The sequence below is a fragment of the Mustela putorius genome, unplaced genomic scaffold (genome assembly GCF_011764305.1).
Source record: "Mustela putorius furo isolate JIRA1106 unplaced genomic scaffold, ASM1176430v1.1 tig00003898_pilon_pilon_pilon, whole genome shotgun sequence".
NCBI classification, from domain to species: domain Eukaryota; kingdom Metazoa; phylum Chordata; class Mammalia; order Carnivora; family Mustelidae; genus Mustela; species Mustela putorius.
The window spans coordinates 10,239,624-10,261,587 of NW_025422047.1; the positions used below are offsets into that span (position 1 = coordinate 10,239,624).

At 53.0% G+C, this 21,964-nt stretch overlaps 1 protein-coding gene and 1 long non-coding RNA gene across 2 annotated transcripts in view; one reads left to right on the forward strand and one right to left on the reverse strand.

Annotated features, from left to right (window-relative positions):
* LOC123388316 overlaps positions 1-1,521 on the reverse strand; it is a 33,219-nt gene extending 31,698 nt beyond the window's left edge. Inside the window, exon 1 of the long non-coding RNA XR_006602875.1 lies at positions 1,079-1,521. This is a non-coding gene — a long non-coding RNA (uncharacterized LOC123388316). The remainder of the gene's footprint in view (positions 1-1,078) is intronic.
* A 98-nt stretch (positions 1,522-1,619) lies between these two features.
* MAP1A (microtubule associated protein 1A) lies at positions 1,620-21,754 on the forward strand. Its single transcript, XM_004751262.3, has 7 exons — positions 1,620-1,901; positions 2,859-2,960; positions 10,708-10,790; positions 11,056-11,196; positions 11,434-19,597; positions 19,748-19,968; positions 20,168-21,754. Exons 1-7 carry the CDS (start codon positions 1,664-1,666, stop codon positions 20,321-20,323), a joined length of 9,105 nt encoding a protein of 3,034 aa, XP_004751319.2. The 5' UTR covers positions 1,620-1,663; the 3' UTR covers positions 20,324-21,754.
* The last annotated feature ends 210 nt before the right edge of the window (positions 21,755-21,964 follow it).

The following is a 21,964-nucleotide window of genomic DNA, read 5'->3' on the forward strand; positions in this document are numbered from 1 at the left end:
CGTTGTCAGACTCGATGGAAGCAGAGCCTGTGGTTGACTGCTGCTGACCCTTATACTGAGGCTATACGCTAGCTAAAGGCCTCATCTCTGCAGTTGCCATGGAAACTGTCCCCTTCTTCTCCCTACAACCTATTCTGGCTTTCTGCCTCCACGTGGCACTCTTGTCTGATTGCAGAAGATGAGGCCTGCACATCTCTTCTCCAAGCTTTGCCAGATTCAGATCTGCAAATGGTGGGGCAGAGATGTAGCAGAACATTGTTTCATGTGTCACACAAGGTGAAGCACCACCACCATCTGATATTTTGCTAGTACTCTTATTTCTCCTTCTCTGCTATGCAAAGGATTTTCAGGGCCATGTCCATTTTTTTTCAAATTGAGATAAAATTGACATGTAATATTAGTTCCAAGTAAGGGCATATCCAAACAGACTGCAGAGCAGACTGGCTGTTTTGCTCTCATGCATGCCCCATGATAAGGACTAGGACTGCAGTGAGGTACTTAATATTCAGGCACTGTCTAGTCCTCCTCAGGGCCTCCAGAGAGGTGGGGGATTAGAATGAGGAACTGTGCTCCTTTCTACCCTGTACTATCCCCCAATCCCCCCCACCCCCCAAAAGTGCTGCTGGAGCCCAAGCACAAAAGACAGGTTCTCTGACACATACATGTACAGAATGATTCCAATTCTTGGGTAAAAGATGCTGGAGTGCAGAGTAAGTGATGGGGACACACTGAGGAACAAGGGAGGTAAGACTAAACAGCACACACCGTTTTCCTAAGGACGTTCTAGTCAGTCATCTAACAGTGCCAGCCTCCCCAGTCCTCTTTCCCATCTCCGGTTCTTGGGTTTTGGACTGGTCAGCCTCTTCGGTTCAAACATTGCCCCTTCTGTTTTGAGAAATCCCTGGGGGAAGTAACACCACTGTCTCCCAAGGTTACCAGACTCACTGTGTCACATTACTCATAGTCGGGTGCGTTTTACTCAAATCCCCCTTGCTGCAGTCTGAGCTCATTGCACTGGACTCCTGCACTCAGCAGAGATGGAGACTAGCCAACCACTATCTTCGGAATAACAACTCACCAGGGACTCAGGGCTGGAAGGTCATTCTGTCCCTCCAATACTGCGCAGCCTTCCTGAGCATTCCCCGGGCCTGGGGAGATGAGGACAAGTAAACTAAGGATGGAATCTAGGACCGGGAAAAAAAAAAATGCACCAGACAATGATAATACACCGGCACAGATGGAGACAACGATACAAACTGGGAGACAGACAGGAGGGACAATATGGCTCCCCTCAGTTCTGGCGAGGCTGCGGAATTGCCAGACAGTACTTATTCGGGAAACATCCTAACTAGAAGCTTCTTCCGGCGCCGAGGCAATCGACTCGCCCCTCCACCCGGTCCCTCAGAGCCCCACCCCTGCCCAAGTCGGGGTGGGAGCTCTGTATGGAAAAAACGAGATGGGGAAGACAGGGGCAGCCACCACCCTGCCGCCGCGGGTGTCCGCAGGGCCAGAACGCCGCTGCCCCAACCCGGCCCCTGCGGCGCCAGGGCTCCACCCCCTGACAGGCAGCAGCCAATGAACGGGTCCTGCCGCCGGCCTTTAAGAACCGCGCACACTCTCCCTGCAGCGGACGTTGCCGGCCTAGCACTCCAGCGGAGTTTCCATGGAGACCGAGGCTGGGCCTGGGCGGCCTAGCGGCGTTGCCATGGAGACAAGTCCCGGGCTGGGGCTCCGAAGCCCCGGCTCTCTCCTGGCTCAGAACCCCGCGGAGCCACTGTGCGAGGCCGGAGCCGCAGTGGCGGCAGCACGCTGGGACCTGCGGAAACACTCTTTGCTCATCGTGATCGGTGATATCGGTACAGAAAGTCAGCTGAGGGCCGTGCGGGCCCACCTTGAACAAGGTGAGCCGCTGTCCTGGCCATGCTTGGGGCATCCTCCATCCCGTGCTTCTCCGCCATCTGTGTACGTCTGCATTCTCCATCCCTAGGTTGCACGGACTGAGATCTGCTCTCCCTGTTAACCTGTATCATCAGTCCTGGTCACCTGCATCTTTCATGTCGTGTGTCCATATCGTCTCTAGCTACTAACATTCGCTTCCTCATCCCTGCCGCACATCCCATGGCGTTCTGCAATCTCCCCGAGGCTAGGGAGCTCTGCTCCCCTGGGGCCACCCTGGTCACACCCCTCCCACTAGCAGTGTCTCGGGTCAAATGTCTTGAGGGTCCTCACCATCCCCTGCAGAGTCCATGTTCCTACCTTAGTTTCTTCTTTAGGATCTCTGAACAGGAACAAGGTGCTTTCTGAACGCCGCAGACAAATCTTAAATCTCTCAGTGCCAGCGGTAAACCTGAGAGTGACCTTCGTGGCCAGAAGCTCCTCAGTCCTCACCTCCTTCTCTAGTTGCCTGCCTATGGCGCAGTGCTGCGGAGCCACCTGCGGGTGGAAGCAAGCCCGGGAGGGGTGGAGGCAAGGAGAGGGCATAGAAGGAGAGTCTAGAATATTATTTAACTGTAAAGACCAGGAAGGGAGCCCCCAATATCTGGGAACCGGCCCTTGTCACTTCTATACCAACTGGGCAACTCTGCGAGAAAATGACTATATACAAACTCATTAATGACCAAGTTTAGCCTAAACTCTGCCCTTCTCTCCCTGGCTGAGGCAAAGCTCAAGAAAGGCACGAGATGGAAAATAGACATAGGTATCAGCCACCTTTCTTAAAGACGTCACTGAGGCTGATCATGGCAATCCTTACCCTCTCGCTGTCCTTGCCCCTTCTGGAGCTTTGGAAGTACTCCCCTAAGGCCCCCTCCACTGACCTTATCTAGAGCCCTCTTTTTTTTTCTCTCTCTCTCTCACAGGGATTCTCTCCTGGAACATTGACTTATCATCCTTTGACTTGAACCAACAATTGAGACTCTTCATCACCCGGCACCTAGCTCACTTCTCCTCAGAGGTCAAAGGTTAGGACTAGTGTCATTTGTTTCAGTTCTTTGGGTGAGGGTTGGTTATAGAAGAGCAGAGTTCCAGTCTCTCTGGCAGAGCTGGCTTTGTGAGAGGTTTGGGTTGGGCAGAAGGGAGGTACTCTTGAGGGGTAAGTTGCAAAGCTCCAAAGCTATCCTTGCATATCCAGTACCCTTTGCAGACAGATGGTATAATGGTGGAGGGAGCCTGAAGAACAGAATGTCTACCTGAGAAGAGGGTGGTTTAAGGAAAGCTGTTGACATGCACTAATGGAATGAGGTACTTCTCTTGAGTGATCAATCATCCCCCATGCAAAAATCCACTCTTTTTGTGTTCCCCTTTCTGTATATCCTAGCCTTCTCGCTTCCCTTTATAGAGAACTGTGAGTCCCCCAGTCACCTTCCCAGGTCCTTGTTTAGCGCCTTTCCCTCAGTTTGCACGGCCTATGGTTTCAGGATTTCTGGTTCCTTCTTTGGTTCAGCCAACAGATCTCCAGAGCAGAGCAGAATCCCGGTACCAAAGGCTGATGAGCACCATCAAATCCAGGGTGGAAGCAGGGTCTCCTAGATTTGCTGCCACAAGAGCTGGTCACACTCAGATTTGGCTCTGAGATCAAAGTTCACAGGATTCAGTTTCCCATTCTGCTGGGTGGGAAAAATGGGTTAGGGATTTAAGAAAATATTTTAGGAGTTATCATTCCATGTCAGTATCTGTAGGGTGACTGCAGAAAGCCCTATATCCCGTTATAAAAGTGGTGGGCATCTGGTCATGATATCAGTAAATGCTGACACACCAGTTCATGTGCCAGTGCCTTTATGGAATGTAAAATCCAACCACTCAAAAGTCACTGCCACCAAATGACTGAAATCATATCTTATACAGATAGTTCTCAATTAGCCAGTGTAGTGGATAGTCACTTCCCCTTCTCTTCATACTCCTCCTGCTAACTGCCCCATCTTTAGTCATTTCCCTGATCACTGACTCCTCTAGAGATGCTCCTAAAAAGAGGCTATGAGAGGGTTAATATGACTAACATTCCATTATCCTAGGAGTATGTGCAGCATTTAAAAAAATGAAGCTGGCATCTCCTTCATGTGACTGGCTTCCTGTGAAGCTAGCTACTCACTGTTTTGAGACTGCCTTCTCTTTAGAATTAGTCATGTCATGGCTCCCTCCATTAGCACTGATGATTGAAAATCTACAGTTTTGCTGTTTATTACTTCTAGGATCTCTGGTGTAAGCTGGATAAGGAGATGACAGCAGTTGAAATGAATGACTGTATTGAAGTTTGGAGGTTATCTGCTGATGTTGACAATTTACACTGAATTCTCTAACTTTGTCCTCCGAACAGAAATTTAAAAGTAGGCTGCTTTCTGGAATGGTGTAAGAATGAACAGAACTTAAACCAAAACGTTTACCCATTCTTCAGATTAACATTGGGAGATCCTTGGGAAGAAACTTAACAGAGAGGTACATAGTTACCCTCAGGCACCTTTCAGAAATGAGCGCTACTATATAAACACTTACTTGACCTTTTTTAATCAAAGAGTTTTACCATAGTGTTCCCGAGGAGCATAGGGCAATAGTCCCAATGCTCACTTTAGCATACTGAATTTTTTTTAGGTGTGGACATTTTCATGGTGGCCCGTCTATGTCCCTGGAGAACAGTGGAGAATTTCCTGGAAAAACCCACAGGGCTCAAGACAGCCACAGCCCCACCCCTGCTGGCTCCTCTTTCAGCTGTCCCCACAAACAACAGTCAGCTCACAGCAGCTGCAGACACTGTCCCGCCCTTCAGCCTCCCGTCAGAAGAGAGGCAAGGGGAACCAGGCTGCTGGGATGGGCTTAAGGATATATGCTAGTCTGTTATGACTTAATCCTTTCTGCCCCCACCCCCACCCCCACAGGCGAGGCCACCATACTTCTCACCTCTCCTCAGCCCTGGGACAAATGGCCAAGAAAGGGAAAAACATGTATCCTACAGCATCAGGGCAAGTGCACTCATTCCTATCCACTCTCCACTCCTCACTGCTGGAACACAGACAAGGAAGGACCCACTGATGGACAGTCAGTGGCCCAGCTCCTTCTAGCGGTCAAATCTGGTAAAGGCTTTACAAGGTGAATTTTGCACCAGAAAGTCTCCAGGGGTGACTTGGAGCCTTCCTTTCTAAATTCTGCAGATAATCTGGAGCTTCCAAGCATTGTAAAACAAACCCAGAAACTATTAAGACATGGAAAACTGAGTTTAAACAACACTCTGATACTTCTATTGGGCACCTACAGGAAATGAAGAAACTTTCAAAATTTATAATTCATGATTGATATTTTAAGACTTTAAGAAACATACTGAAGGATCAGTTTGTAGGCCTTCTGTGTGACTCTCCACGGATGTGCTCTGAAGGTGTTGGTTCTGTTATTCTGCAAACATGAAAGCCATTCTATATTAATATAGTAGCTCATTAACCCCTACAACTGGGGGTCTGCACTGCTGTCTGAAAAGGGAAAGCAGTAAACATGAGTAGTATTTTAAGTCCCTTCCTGCAGACATCTCCAATTCTGGGTTTGCCTGGGAGCTAAGGGTATACTCTAGAGCTGGTCTGGTCTGAGATTCTGATTTAGGATTTCCCTGGTCATAAATTCTCCATGAAAGAGAAACAGACTTCCAGGGGCATTTGTGCACTGCAGGTTCAGGATTCTAGGAATGAAGTACTTTTTCATCTCTTATGCCGTTCATTCTTCCCTGCATTATTAGATGGTATTAACACTATGCTCATTTTATAGTTCAGGAAGCAAGCTTTTGGAGAGGTTAAGTGGCTTGTTTAACAGCATGGTTAATACAATGGTAGAGTCAGGTCTCAAATCCAGGACTTGTAGTCGCATTTTAAGTCTGAGCTCAGGCGTTTCTCTCTTTGGCATCTCACCATTTCATTGCCGAGACCCTAGGAATACAGCAGGTGAAGGGTCAGTTGTGGTGGGTGGCTGTTCAGAGGGTGAGGGCTGAAGGAAGACTCTAGTGTGAGTTGGAACTATGCCCAGGGTGTGGCCCTTGGGGGCAGCAGCTGAGAATAAGGATGGGCTCTGCATTGGGCTGGGATATGTTATTTTGTTCTCAAGCCAAATGTTTACTTAAGTTTCCTTCTTAGCACACTCCAGAGAGCCCTAGAAAGCAGGTAGAAGATAGAAGGTTTGAGGTGGGAAGAAATAAGAAATATGAAGTTGAAGAAGGGAGGAGTTTTCCTTTTGTGATGCTCAGAACTCAGCCTGGTTTGTGTTGTGTATCTCTGCAGATGGCCTCCTCAATCCAAATGGGGCTGTTGCCATCTTGCTGCTTTGCATCTCCGGATCTGAGCAAGGATTCCTCCTCCTCTGTTCTCCCTTCTCTCCCCCCCCCCCTCCCCCCACCAAGTTCTGGTGACTCAGCTCCTCCTCTCCTCTGGCTACAGTTAAGGGGGGGATGGAAGATGCTGAGAGCAGAGACTATTTTGGCTTCTCTGACCTTCAAAAGCAGCTCTTGGCAGTCTGGGGCAAGGGTGGGGCTGGTGCTTGGGTTTGAGTAGGTGGATGTCAATGTGTGGAAGGCATTAGGAGTTGTCCAGGACTGGGGATGGTTGATGGATGCGAAGAGGGCGAGGAAGGACTCTGTGCAAACATGAGCATCACAGGATTGGAACCTTGTGCTAGAGCTCTCAAGAACCTCCCTTTGAGTCTTTTGATTCCTGAGTCAGGGGTAGAGACTAAGGGAAACAGGACCAACATTGGAAGGATTAAGATAGTATAAGAAAGAGACATCAGAGAGAAATTAAAAAGTACAGAGACAAGGAGAGTACAGGGACACAAGACCCTACAAAGTCATAGACTTTTTTTTTTTTAACCCAAACACGTACTTTATGCTGCACTTAATAATTGGCCTATAGTAAGTAAATCTTGCTTGGGCCTGGGACCCTGGTGATTCTCCTTGGTCCCTGTTAACTCTCACTGAATGGCAGTGAGTGGCAGAATGGCCACTGAGTGGCAGAAACCACCCAGCCTCTTCAGATCCAATGACCCAAGAATTCCAAGTATCAGTGCTAGTGTGGCCACTGTGTGGTGTTGCACTGACATAGAACTACAAGCAGCTCCCAGAATCCCTGTGCCCCACCCCGGATGTGCTAGGGACAAGTGTCCACTCTGGAATTTCAACCTACCCTGCAATCTAAAATGAGACTTATTTCTACCCTCCCCGGGTTTCTGCAGCTGTGGCTCAGAAGCCCACAGAGCTCAGCACAAACCCTTCCCCAGCCTTCATCTCAAGTGGTCCACTCTTCATTCTTGCCTGTCCCTAGTCCCTTTGTCTCCTGCTCCTCCAGGAACTGAAGGTCATTCCCTGGGTCTGAAGGGAGAGGTGGCAGATGGTTCCTGAGGAAAGGGGGAGGGCCAGGCAGCCCAAACCTCCTGTGTCCCTGCGGTGTGCCCTAGAACAGGGCTGTTGACTGATGCTAAAAGGGTCTTTCTTGACTAAACAGCATCGGGGGGGGGGGGGGGGGGGGGGGGGAGAAGGGCCCTGGGACCATTGGAAACCACCTGGGCTCTTTGAAATGCTAGACAGCTCCGCAGCCCCCCAGAGCCAAAGAGAAGCCCCAGAGCATGACATGATGAAGGCAAAGAAAGAGTTAAGTCTCCAGTGCCTCGTCATGGACCAGCCCCTCGTCCCGCCCAGGCGCCGCCCTCCCCATCAAGCGCCCCCCCCCCACTCCCACCCCAAGTGCGGCAGACTCTTCCCTGAAGCTGCCGGCTGAGGCCGGAGCTGCAGCCTCCATGAGGGGCTCCCGCCCACACCCCAGGGTAAGAACCTAACCAAAGGGCTTTGCATGGGGGCGGGGTGGGGGGGGGATGCTGCCGTAGGAGTAACGGGAAAGGAGTTGATACCTATATCTGGTTTGTTTGGAATTAGCCCAGCACGATGGGCAAAGTGGGGGAACCGAGAGGGAAGATGAACATTACTGGCTGTGGGGTCGGCCTGGACCCATGACCAGGTGGAGGCCATTGGACCCGGGACTGTGACAGTCCCTTCTCAGGCTGGGCTGGGGCGGGAGACATCACCCAAGGGTCAGCAGCAGAGGATGGTATCCCTCGCTCTGTCTGGCAGCCCGCGGTGCTGGAGGAGTTTAGGGGCTATCTTTGGGCAGAAGCAGAAGAATCTGAAGGAAAGGCGGATGTTACGGGACTGCGCGTAATGGGAGAGTCTCTGGTGTCAGCTGCTGGATTGCTCAACTGCTTCTATGCTGGGGGTGAGCAGAATAGCGAGCTTTTGCCAAGTAAGGGAAGGTGGTGGACACTGGGGCAGCGGGAAGGAAAGGGAGTAAAGGGTCATTAAGACGTGGCACTCGCCTCTTCGCAGACCAACCTATTCACAGTGGGCTCCCCGCTCCCATTCTCTGCGGCCAGCTTGAGACTCTAAGCCCCCACTTCTGGCTCCCTCCGGCTGCGAGCACTCCCTCCCCAGCAGCTGCCCTGCATTCCCAAGTCCTGTCAACCTCACAGGTTCCAAGTCTCAGCCCCACCCCCACCCCATCTCTGCTTCTCTTCCCAAGATGGGGGCTCTGGAACAGAGGCGCCAGTTTCTTCTCCCTCTCTGCTCCCCCCCCCACACCCCATGCAGAGGCAGCCAAGAAAATGACTTGTCATGCTGGGGTGGGGGGTGGGGGCGGAGCTGGAGTCTGAGCTCAGCGCGCACACTCGCATACACTCACACACTGCGGCACACTGCAGCTGCCCAAGCGGCCCCCCCTCCCCTTCTGCCTCACTGCGGAGACACCTGCCCTCCTGCCTGCTCAGCCTCAGCACCCGGGCCAGCCTCCACCCCAGCTTTGGCTGAGGCAAGCGCCCCTGCCTCACAAGAAGTCCCTTCCAAAGAAAAAGGAAAAACAAGTCCACTCCCTTCGGTGGGATTGCTGAGGGAGCAGAAGGGAGAAATCAGGTTTTCTCCCAGGCCTCAAAAGGAGGGGTACAGGATACAGACCATTTCGTTGCCTGTCAGAATTAGCACATGGGTGAGGAACAGGGATCAGAGAAGTCTAATGGTCATACACAGGGGACTATGAGGAATGGGCTGCTAAGGGGAGGAAGAGGAAAGCAAATCAGTCTGTACCACAGATATTTCTCTTCAGACCATCCTAGCCTGACTGTTTGGGCCTGTGCATCTGTGTTGTGGGGAGTGCAGGAACTGCCTATGCCTATGACCAGACCATGGCTAGCCTGGCCCTTTCCTGAACCTTGATACCCCTCACCAGCCCAAGCCCTGCCCCAGCCTGTCTCTAACGTGTTTCTCATCCTCTGAATTGACATCAAAGCTTCCTTCAGTTGCCAAGTTAATAGAAAAGAACCCTTGAACTCCTTTTGGGCCCTACCCACATCCACCTTACGTGAGGTTTGTTCTTCTGACCCCATCCACAGCTCATTTCCCTGCAGCTGCAAGTTTGGCCCCAAGCTGCCAGATCTGCCTGATCCTGGCACTAGGGCTTGTCCTCCTAACAAAGGCCCTGGCCCCAGGCTTTTCTCATCCAAACCCCAGAAAGAGGAGAGAGCTGGATCACATAATCTAGGGGAAGGTTATGAGCTCTTCCACCCTTATCTCCCAGATAGCCCCCTTGCAGGCCAAGTGTTCAAGTCTGCATCCAGCAGCTAGGAAGGCCCAGAGCAGGGGATGGCCACATCCTCCTCCCTTATCTTCGAACCCGCCACCTTTTTGCTGCACTGCTTGGTGTTTCCCTTGAGTCTGGAGAAGGAAAGTAGATAGGGGAGTTGAGGCTGTCTTGTCTTTCTCCATGGCGTGGGAAACACCCTGAATCTCTCCATCCTTGGTTGTTTCTTGTTGGTGGGCCCCTAACTCCAGTTTGTGGCTTTCTGTCTCCATGGCAAAGGGTCCGTGGGAGAGGGGTAAGGATGACAGGAGACACTGTTCACAGGGGATGGGCTGTGGGGCAGTGAATCAGGCCTCTCTTGTGCCTGAGGATATGGAGGTGAGGAGGGAGAGGGAATGGTGGTGGCAATAGTATGATTGTGTGTATGTTTTTGAGTGCAGGCTTGGCCTCTGAGGAAGTAGAAAACAGAATGAGAAATTACAGTCCTGTTTCTCCTTTTTGAATTGTAAAACCCCAAAAGTTTGGAGAGATAGAAACTGAGTCTTTTGGAATGGGAGTTCTGGCCTTGGATAGGGGATGGAAAGGAGGATGGGGAGTCTGTAGACACTGCAAAGAAGTGTCTATGTCCTTATTTCCAGGGATTCTACTGGCATGAAAGCCTAGGGCAGAGGCAGGCTAGTGAGAAGAGAGCTGAGTAAGGATCATGATCCCGGGAGCCCTCCCTCCAGCTGAGCCCCCCATCCCCAGGCAGCACCAGGAGCTTAGTGCTCCAGAGGGACAAAAGCTTCTTGTCAATAGGCTAGCCTGAGGCAGAAGTTCCGGGCTGAGGGGGTGTGGGTACCAGACTGAGCAGGCCGAGGGTGTGGCAGATGAAGGGAGTGAGAAGACTGCCAGTGTGTGAGAGGGGAGGAGGAAACCCTGAAAGGGAAGGGCTGGAGGAGCCAGTTCCTAGACCTTGCTCAGCAGTATCCAGAGTGGCAGGATCTAAGGCTAGCTGGGCTTCTCTTTCCCCTTAGTCCCACTTTATGATACTATATTCTTTTCTCTCTTGCCCCACACAATGCCTCTCCCTTTTAGTCTATACCCACTCTCTTTAATACAAAATCCTGCATCTCTCCTCCCTCAGGCCAGAGGACCCTCTCCCACCAGAGTGAGATCCTAGAGACCATCATCCTGGTAAACCCCAGTGCCGACAGCATCAGCTCTGAGGTAAGATCGGGGCCTGAGCTTTGCCACTAGGGCTCGCTGGAAATGTTATAACCCGCCTCTGCCAGTACTACTGCTGGAAGGCCCAAAGTGCCTAGACTTGGCTTTGAACCATCTAAGCTGCCCTATGATCCCCAGCCCCACACTAGAGATGTTGTGGGCCTACAAGTGGGGAATGTGTCCTAGCAGTACTGAGGGCAAGCAGGAATAACCAGGGCCCATCCCTGGGTTTCCTCCCTCCGTGAACACTCCCATCTTTCCCTTCCAGGTTCACCATCTCCTTAGCAGTCCATCAGCTCACAAACTACTAATCTTGAGTGGGCAAAGTTTAGAGCCCGGGGGAGACCTCATCCTTCAGAGTGGTACCTACTCTTACCAAAACTTTGCCCAGGTCCTTCACAACCCAGAGGTAAGCTCCACATCTGCATATCTGGGAGGAACAGAATATGGGGTAGGACTAGAGCTGTGGGGAGGGATCCAAGCATGGGAAAATCTCAGGTTGCTTGACCAGAGGGAACGCTGGCAGAAAGGTAGGAGGAAATCCCCTCACAAAGCGATGGAGACTAGCAGATTGAATCTAAGTTGGCTTAAGACAACCCCAGGTCTCTACCTCACCTGATCAGCCTTTTGTCTCCCATTCTTCTAGATTGCCCAGTTGCTCAGCAATAGAGACCCTGGGATCCAGGCCTTCCTCACTGTTTCCTGCTTAGGGGAGGGTGATTGGAGCCACCTGGGACTATCCAGTTCCCAAGAGACCCTGCACCTCCGACTAAACCCTGAGCCCACGCTGCCCACCATGGATGGTGTGGCCGAGTTCTCCGAGTATGTCTCTGAGACTGTGGATGTGCCATCTCCCTTTGACCTACTAGAGCCCCCTACATCAGGGGGCTTCCTCAAGCTCTCCAAGCCTTGCTGCTACATCTTCCCTGGTGGCCGCGGGGACTCTGCCCTCTTTGCCGTCAATGGTTTCAACATCTTGGTGGATGGTGGTTCTGATCGCAAGTCCTGCTTCTGGAAGCTGGTGCGGCACCTGGACCGCATTGACTCAGTGTTGCTCACACACATCGGGGCAGACAACCTGCCAGGCATCAATGGACTCCTGCAGCGCAAAGTGGCAGAACTGGAAGAGGAGCAGTCCCAGGGCTCTAGTAGCTACAGCGACTGGGTGAAGAATCTTATCTCCCCTGAGCTTGGAGTTGTGTTCTTCAACGTGCCAGATAAACTGCGGTTGCCTGATGCCTCCCGGAAAGCCAAGCGCAGCATTGAGGAGGCCTGCCTCACTCTGCAACACCTAAACCGCCTGGGCATCCAGGCTGAACCTCTCTACCGTGTGGTCAGCAACACCATTGAGCCACTGACCCTCTTTCACAAAATGGGTGTGGGCCGGCTGGACATGTATGTTCTCAACCCTGTCAAGGACAGCAAGGAGATGCAGTTCCTCATGCAAAAGTGGGCAGGCAACAGTAAAGCTAAGACAGGCATTGTGCTGGCTAACGGGAAGGAGGCTGAGATATCGGTGCCCTACCTGACCTCTATCACTGCTCTGGTAGTCTGGCTACCAGCCAACCCCACTGAGAAGATTGTACGTGTGCTTTTTCCAGGGAATGCTCCCCAGAATAAGATCTTGGAAGGCCTGGAAAAGCTGAGGCACCTGGACTTCCTGCGGTACCCTGTGGCTACACAGAAGGACTTGGCCTCTGGTGCAGTGCCTACCAACCTCAAACCCAGCAAAATCAAACAGCGGGCTGACAGCAAGGAGAGCCTCAAGGCCACTGCCAAACCAGCTGTAAGCAAGCTGGCCAAACGGGAGGAGGTGGCTGAAGAGGGAGCCAAGGAAGCTCGCTCAGAACTGGCCAAGGAGTTAGCCAAGACAGAGAAAAAAATAAAGGAGTCATCTGAGAAGCCCCCAGAGAAGCCTATGAAGCCCGAGAGGGTGAAGTCAGAGTCGAGTGAGGCCCTGAAGGCAGAGAAGCGAAAGCTGATCAAAGACAAGGTGGGGAAGAAGCACCTGAAAGAAAAGATATCAAAGCTGGAAGAAAAAAAAGACAAAGAGAAAAAAGAGATCAAGAAGGAGAGAAAGGAGCTCAAGAAGGATGAAGGAAGGAAGGAGGAGAAGAAGGATGCCAAAAAGGAGGAGAAGAGGAAAGATACCAAACCTGAGGTCAAGAAAATTTCCAAGCCAGACCTTAAGCCCTTTACCCCTGAGGTTCGTAAGACCCTCTACAAAGCCAAGGCCCCTGGCAGGGTCAAAATGGACAAGAGTCGGGCTGCTCGTGCAGAGAAGGAGCTGTCTTCTGAGCCCCGGACACCCCCAGCCCAGAAGGGGGCTGTACCACCCCCAGTAGTCAGTGGGCACAGGGAATTGGCTCTGTCTTCACCAGAGGACCTCACACAGGACTTTGAGGAGCTGAAGCGTGAGGAGAGGGGGTTGCTGGCTGAACAAAGGGACACAAGACTAGGAGAGAAACCATTCCCTCCAGACACTGCAGAGGAGAGACCTCCGAGCACAAATGGCCAGGGGATACCACCCTCTGTCCCACGGCTGGAACACGAAGAACCTATGATGATGAAGGAGAAAGAGGTTGTCTCAGATGTCCCTGAAGAACAAGGAAGCAAGGATAGAGGCCCAGACTCTGGGGCTGAAACAGAGGAAGAGAAAGAGACCTGGGAGGAAAAGAAGCAGAAGGAAACAGAGAGGCTCCCTGATAGAACAGAAGCCAGAGAGGAAAGTGAACCCGAGGTAAAGGAGGATGTGATAGAGAAGGCCGAGTTAGAAGAAATGGAGGAGTTGCACCCTTCAGATGAGGAGGAAGAGGAAGAGACAAAGGCTGAGGGTTTTTACCAAAAACATATGCAGGAAGCCTTGAAGGTAACTCCAAGGGGCAGGGAGGCCCTCGGGGGCCGGGATGTAGGACTCCAAGGCAAAGCTCCTGAGAAGGAGACCTCGTCCTTCCTAAGTAGCCTGGCCACACCTGCAGGAGCCACTGAGCATGTCTCTTACATCCAGGATGAAACAATCCCTGGCTACTCAGAGACAGAGCAGACCATCTCAGATGAGGAGATTCATGACGAGCCAGAAGAGCGCCCAGCTCCACCTAGATTTCCTATAAGTACGTATGACCTACCTGGGGCTGAAGCTACTGGCCCCTTTGAAGCTAGCCAGCCTACAGACAGTGCTGTTCCTACTGCCTCCAGCAAAGGCTACGGAGTGCCAGAGACTGAACTCACCTACCCCCCCAACATGGTGGCCGCCCCTTTGGCTGAAGAGGAGCATGTGTCCTCGGCCACCTCAATCACTGAGTGTGACAAGCTTTCTTCCTTTGCCACATCTGTGGCTGAGGACCAGTCTGTGGCGTCGCTCACAGCTCCCCAGACAGAGGAGACAGGCAAGAGCTCCCTGCTGCTTGACACGGTCACAAGCATCCCCTCATCCCGCACTGAAGCCACTCAGGGCTTGGACTATGTGCCATCGGCTGGAACCATCTCACCCACCTCCTCACTGGAAGAAGACAAGGGCTTCAAATCACCACCCTATGAGGATTTCTCTGTGACTGGGGAGTCAGAGAAGAAAGGAGAGATTGCAGGGAGAGGGTTGCCTGGAGAGAAAGCTGTGGAAGAGGAAGAGGAGGAGACCACAAATGCAGAGAAGTCTGAGAAAATTTCTAGTCAATTTGGAGCTCCGATGTTTGGTGCCCCTGGGCATACCCTACATCCAGGGGAATCAATCCTTGGAGAAGTGGAGGAGCGCTGCCTCAGCCCAGATGATAGCACAGTGAAGATGGCCTCTCCTCCACCATCTGGCCCACCCAGTGCCACCCACACACCCTTTCATCAGTCCCCAGTGGAAGAAAAGTCTGAGCCCCAAGACTTCCAGGAAGCAGGCTCCTGGGGAGGAACTAGGCGTATACCAGGTGTGGGCAAGGAAGATGCTATCGAGCAGGTAGTTAAGCCAGGGCCTGAAGAGGTCGCACTAGAGGAGGAGGGAAAGTTGCCTTCTCCCAGGAATCCCCCTGCCCAGGAAGCACCTGTCAACATTGTTGGGGGACATACAGGCTGCACTATCCAGCTGTTGCCAGAACAGGACAAAGCAATAGTCTTTGAGACTGTGGAGGCAAGAGAGCCCCCAGGCCTAATTCTGGGAACAGAAGCCCTTCCCAGAGATTTGAGAACATCACTCCAAGAACCTGGTGAAACTCAGAAAGATGAAGTGCTCCAATTTCCTGACCAAAGCCTCTCCCCTGAAGATGCAGAGTCCGTATCTATACTCAGTGTGGTCTCCCCAGATACAGCCCACCAACAAGCCATCCCCAGGTCTCCCTTTGGCCTGACAGAGCAGCAGCTACACAAAGACCTTTGGCCAGAGGTATCTCCAGAAGAAACCCAGTCACTTTCTCTCTCAGAAGAGAGTCCCAGCAAGGAGACCTCTCTGGATATCTCTTCTAAGCAGCTCTCTCCAGAAAATCTCGGCACCCTCCAGTTTGGGGAACTAAGCCTTGGAAAGGAAGAAAAGGGGCCTCTAATGCAGGCTGAGGACACTTCTCACAATCTAGTGCCTGCATCTATTCCAGAACCCCATGCAGCCCCAGTGTCGCCTCTCCCAGATGGAACCACTGCATACCCTGCTCTGGCAGACACCACAGATGAGAGCCCTGATAGGAAATTACCTGCCAGCCCCTTCTTCCATTCTACATTGTTGGGAGATGGGAAGCATTCACCTGGTGTGATCAGCAGCCCGAGTGAACACATTCTGACACCTGAGAGCTCCCTCACCAAGAGTCCTGAGTCTTTGCCAAGCCCTGCCATGGAAGGCATTGCCATGGAATGGGAAGGTAAAGTTTCAGAGTTGAAAGACAGAACCCCAGAGCAGAGGGACGAGGGGCCTGAACCAAAATATGAAGTCTTAGAGCAGGACAAAACTCTGGAACAGAGGGATATTGTGGAGCAAAAGGATACAGCCATTGGTCAGAAAGATAAGGCTCTGGAAGAAAAGAACAAGGCTGTAGAACAGCAAGATAAGTGTCTAGAACAAAAAGGCAGAGACTTAGAAAAAAAGATCACAGTCCTAGGACTCCAGGACAAGGCCCTGGAAACAAAAGACAAAGACATAGAACAAAAAGACAAAATTCTAGAACAGGAGGACAAGATCCTAGAAGAAAAAGATGAAACCTTAGAACAAAAAGTCAAAGACACTGAACATAAAGACAAGGCTCCAGAGGACAAGGTCCCTGAACTGAAGGGCAAAGCCTTAGGACAGACAGACAAAGCCCCTGAACAGAAGGACAAGGCTCATGGACAAAAGGATAAGACCTTAGAACAAAAAGACATTGACTTGGAACAAAAAGACAAGACTCTAAAACAGGAGGACGAGGCCTGGGAAAAGAAGGTTGAGGCCTTAGAACAAAAATACTGGGCCTTCGGACAGAAGGCTGAAGCTCTGGAACAAAACAATAAGGCTGCTGAAGAGAAAGACAGGGCTCTGGAAGACAAGGACAAAACTCAGGAGCAGGAGAGCCCAGTGCAGGAGGATAAAACCATGAAACAGAAGGAGAAGATCCTAGAGGAAAAATCTCGAGAAAAAGTTGAGGCCATACAGCAGAAGGAAGAAGCTCTGCTAGAAAATACCAGAGCTCTGGGTCTGGAAGAGAGCCCAGTGCAGGGGGACAAGGCCCAGGATCAGGGAGAAAAGCATGGGAAGGAGCAGGATGTGGTCCAGGAGTGGCAAGAAACATCCCTGTCCAGAGTGGAGCCAGTTGGAGAACAGAAAGAGGCTGCTCGGACATGGGAGGACACCTCTCCTGAGCAGGAGGGCAGGTACTGGAGGGGCAGAGAGGATGTGGGCCTGGAACAGGACACATACTGGAGGGAGCTGAGCTGTGAGCGCAAGGTATGGTTTCCTCATGAGCTGGATGGCCAGGGGGCCCGGCCACGGTACACAGAAGAGAGGGAAAGCACTTTCCTCGATGAAGGGCCGGATGATGAACAAGAAGTGCCCCCACTGGAACATGCGCCCCAGAGCCCCTGGGCCTCAGACTTCAAGGGTTTCCAGGATCCCTCACCACAGAAGGGGCTGGAGGTGGAGCGCTGGCTTGCTGAGTCACCAGTTGGGCTGCCACCAGAGGAAGAGGACAAGCTGACCCGTTCTCCTTTTGAGATCATTTCTCCTCCAGCCTCCCCACCTGAGATGGTTGGACAGAGGGTTCCTCCAGCCCCAGGACAGGAAAGCCCTATCCCAGAGCCTGAGCCCATGCCTCCTGTGAGGAACGAACCCACCACCCCCTCGTGGCTGGCTGACATCCCACCATGGGTGCCCAAGGACAGACCCCTGCCCCCTGCACCCCTCTCCCCAGCTCCAGCTCCCCCGACACCTGCCCCAGAGCCACACACTCCTGCGCCCTTCTGGGGCACAGCTGAGTATGACAGTGTGGTGACGGCAGTGCAAGAGGCAGCAGCGGAGTTGGAAGGTGGGCCATACTCCCCCTTGGGGAAGGACTACCGCAAGGCTGAAGGAGAAAGGGAAGAAGAAGGTGGAACTGGTGCTCCTGGCAGCAGCCCTCAAAACTCAAAGGTCCCAGCGGCCAGCGAGAGCCATGCCACCAAGGAGCCTGAGCAGATGGAGCCCGAGGAGAGAGAGCCCACACCCTATCCTGATGAGAGAAGTTTTCAGTATGCAGACATCTATGAGCAGATGATGCTCACTGGGCTTGGTCCTGCATGCCCCACCAGAGAGCCTCCGCTTGGGGCAGCTGGGGATTGGCTGCCACACATCTCAGCCAAGGAAGAGGCTGCTGGCCGAAACCCGTCTGCAGAGAAGGAGCTTTCATCTCCTGTCTCACCCAAGAGTCTCCAATCTGACACTCCAACCTTTAGCTATGCAGCCCTGGCAGGACCCACTTTACCCCCCAGACAGGAGCCTGAGCCAGGACCGAGTGTGGAGCCCAGCCTTACCCCACCTGCAGTGCCCCCCCGTGTTCCTATCCCACTGAGCAAAGGCCCAAGCCCTGCTCTTAATGGTAATATCCTGAGCTGTAGCCCAGACAGGAGAACCCCATCCCCCAAGGAATCAGGCCACAGTCACTGGGAAGATAGCACTAGTGACTCGGAGCTGGAGAAGGGGGCTCGGGAACAGCCAGAGAAAGAGGCCCAGTCCCCAAGTCCCCCTCACCCCGTCTCTGCAGGGCCCCCCACATTGTGGCCTGAAAGTGAGGTACATTCCAGCCCTCCCTCAGACTCACACCTAGGTCCTGCCCGACCCAGCCTGGACTTCCCTGCTTCAGCCTTTGGCTTCTCCTCATTGCAGCCAGCTCCTCCACAGCTGCCCTCTCCTGCTGAACCCCGCTCGGCACCCTGTGGCTCCCTCGCCTTCTCCGGGGACCGAGCTCTGGCTCTGGCTCCGGGGCCCCCGACCAGAGCCCGGCATGATGAATATCTAGAAGTGACCAAGGCCCCCAGCTTGGACTCCTCGCTGCCCCAGCTTCCATCACCCAGCTCTCCCGAGGCTCCTCTCCTTTCCAGTCTGCCACGACCTGCTTCACCAGCCCTGTCTGAAGGCTCCTCCTCAGAGGCCACCACACCTGTGATTTCAAGTGTGGCTGAGCGCTTCCCTCCTGGCCTGGAGGCTGCGGAACGGGGGTCCGGAGAGCTGATCCCAGGAATGGAACCAGCTGCCCACAGCATCTGGGATCTCCCTTCTCTGAGCCCAGCACCCCCACCTTCACTGGACTTGGCCCCAGCTCCAGCTCCAAGCTTGCCTGGAGACATGGATGATAGCACTCTGCCCTGCCACCTGGAGTGCACAGGGACCCCCACCAAGAAGTCAAGCCCCTCCGAGAGTCCCTCTGGCGATTGTGCCACCAATGGCCCAACTGAAACCAGCCCCAATCCCCCAGGCCCTGCCCTGGCCAAGGCTGAGAAAGCAGCAGCTGAGACCTGCCCTGCCTGGGAACGTGGGGACTGGCCTGAGGGAGCGGAGAGGAGTTCCCGGCCTGAGGCACTACTCTCCCCTGAGCAGCCACTGTGCCCTGGAGGGGCTTCTGGAGGTCAACCCAGGAGTGTCTCCCCTGAGGTTGAGGCTGGGCCCCAGGGATGTGCTGCTGAGCCTCGGCCACACCGTGGGGAACTCTCCCCATCCTTTCTGAACCCATCTCTGCCCCAATCCACTGATGAAGGTGACCTCTCAAGTGAAGAAGCTCGGCTAGTAGGGAGAGGGGGACGGCGCCGGGCAGGGGGCCCAGGGGCCACAGGGGGCCCATGCCCTGTGGCTGATGAGACACCCCCAACATCAGCCAGTGACTCAGGCTCCTCACAATCAGATTCTGATGTTCCACCAGAAACTGAGGAGTGTCCGTCCATCACAGCTGAGGCAGCCCTCGACTCAGATGAAGATGGGGACTTCCTGCCTGTGGACAAAGCTGGGGGGGTCAGTGGAACTCACCATCCCAGGCCTGGCCATGACCCACCCCCTATCCCTCAGCCAGACCCCCGCCCATCCCCTCCTCGCCCTGATGTGTGCATGGCTGACCCTGAGGGGCTCAGCTCAGAATCTGGGAGGGTAGAAAAGCTACGGGAGAAGGAGAAGGCACAGGGGAGAGTAGGGCGCAGGGCCCCAGGCAGGGCCAAGCCAGCATCTCCTGCCCGGCGTCTGGATCTTCGGGGAAAACGCTCACCCACCCCTGGTAAAGGGCCTGCAGATCGAGCATCCCGGGTCCCACCTCGACCACGCAGCACTCCAAGCCAGGTCACCCCAGCAGAGGAAAAGGATGGACACAGCCCCATGTCCAAAGGCCTAGTCAATGGACTCAAAACAGGATCATGTAAGTATAAAATAAAAGGTGGGAGAGTTGGTGGGTTGGGGTTGGGTGTGGCTGGTCAAAAACTCCAGGAGTAGAGGGACTGTGGGAAGAAGAAGATTGCTAAAAGTTTTCTACTTTACCTCTCCAATGAGTCCTGGCTTATCTCTACAGACGCCTTGGGTTCCAAAGGAGGCTCTGGCCCCCCTGTGTACGTGGATCTCGCCTATATCCCAAATCATTGCAGTGGCAAGACTGCTGACCTTGACTTCTTCCGTCGAGTGCGTGCATCCTACTATGTGGTCAGTGGGAATGACCCTGTCAATGGAGAGCCGAGCCGGGCTGTGCTGGATGCGTTGCTGGAGGGCAAGGCCCAGTGGGGGGAGAATCTTCAGGTGAGTGGCAAGGGATGCTGAAGAGGAGGTCTGGTCGAAGCTTACTCAGAGGCAATAGTGGAACACAGTCTCTATTCATAAAAGGACTGAGCCCTTTCTGTGGACGGTGGGACTACTTCCTAGACCATCAGGCATGATGACCCATCCTCCTCACTTCTCTTCACATTGTCACATCAGGCACTTCTTGTCTCCTTCCTAGGTGACTCTGATCCCTACTCATGACACAGAGGTGACTCGTGAGTGGTACCAGCAGACTCATGAGCAGCAGCAACAATTGAACGTCCTGGTCCTGGCTAGCAGCAGCACCGTGGTCATGCAGGATGAGTCCTTCCCAGCCTGCAAGATTGAGTTCTGAGAGAACTACTCTCCTTTCCCCAAGGATCTGCTCCCCCAGCTCCCTTAGAGAATGGCTATTGCTGAGTCCTTTGGGGTTGAGGGACGTGGGAGCTGGGGTGGGAGAGATGGGACAGGATGTCTTATTGTGGGAACTTGGGCTGGGCTAAGTGGAAGGGTTGTCCCTCCCCCTCATCCATACCTGAAAGGAATTTCAAAACCAAAGGCAACAGGGAGAGGGTAGAAGGAGGGTAAAAATTAGGATAGGAAGTCATCTGATGCCTGAGAACCCCAGAGTACCCCTTCTCTTAACACTACCAAAAGTTTGTATTGCGGGGGGAGGAAGGGTGGATCTCAGCAACCTCCTCCTTCATAGAGCAAGATCATATCCCCAGACCCGGGGACCTCTTTATCTCTATTTATTTAGCATCTTAAGGAAGGATCTCCAGTAGTAATGTATGTGACCTGGGGGGGGGCAGGATTCTGTCAGTGAGGTGCCCAGAGCTGCGCTCTCTCCTCCATCTCCCATTCCCTTACCCACCAGGGTCTAGGTTCCAGCAGGGGTTCAGGGGTCCACTACTGCTACACTATCCCACTGCTTCCCTCCATATCTGAATGTCTCAGTCCAAAACTTGAAGCTCTTTTGACCAATAGACTGGTGAGAGAAGAAAGTTGCTTATCCTCCCAGTCCCTGCTTCATACCATTCACATCCCAGAGCTGTGCTCAGACCAGGCCTATTGGGCAGCACAAAGGGGCAAGGAGAGCCCAGCCCCAATCCCTGAATTCGTCCAAGCTCCCTGACCTTTTGAAGTTTTCACCCACCCATTCCAGTTATCCTCATCCCTTTTCGTCCCCTGCTTGGCTTCTCTGCATGTGGTCATCTGCTGTGGCCTGGTGTGTAATGGGTTAAAAATAAGCCACTGCCTGACATCCCAACATTTGACACCCCAGCAATGTGTGACTCCCCCAACATTCCACTATACCATCCTGCAGCTGAAATGGGAACACTGGTTGCCTTTCCAGCCCCAAACTCTTGAACAGAGGATCTGGGAGGTTGAGGCCATGCCAGAGAACTTGGGGAAGATGAGAGGGAGGAAGGGAAGGAGACGAAGCTGAGCTAAAGCTGAACTCCTACTGAGTAAGGTGAAAACTGGCTTAAAAAAAAAAAAAGATAACACAAAAACACAAAACACCCCAGGAGAGGACCTCTCCCCAAGCAAGCCAATGAGCAGCCCTGCCAGACTACTGCCGGACTGAGAAATCCAGACACTCGCCAGGGCGCTCTCTGCCAAAGGACTGTGTGGAAACCAAAATGAGCCGGCCTGTGTTCTTCCTAGCTCCCGCCCTCCCTGTGCTGCTGTGCTCTGCTCCTCCCCACACTTCCCTGCTATAGTTCCCAGCTGCTGTAATGGAGCCACCTCCAATTCTAACAATAAAATCAAGTTCATTACAGATGCTGTAGTGCTGCTTAGGCTTTTTCTGACTGTATACATTGCTTAGTTGCTAGCCCTTGGCTTCTACCTCTCTGCTTCTCCCACCACTGTCATTTATCTCAATGTCTTTGATAACTGAAAGCAGCTCCAGGACCCAGGGAGGCCAGAGAACATAGGGTAGATAAAGGGAGAAAAAGATACGGGAGCCAGCTAATTTCTGAAAATGAGA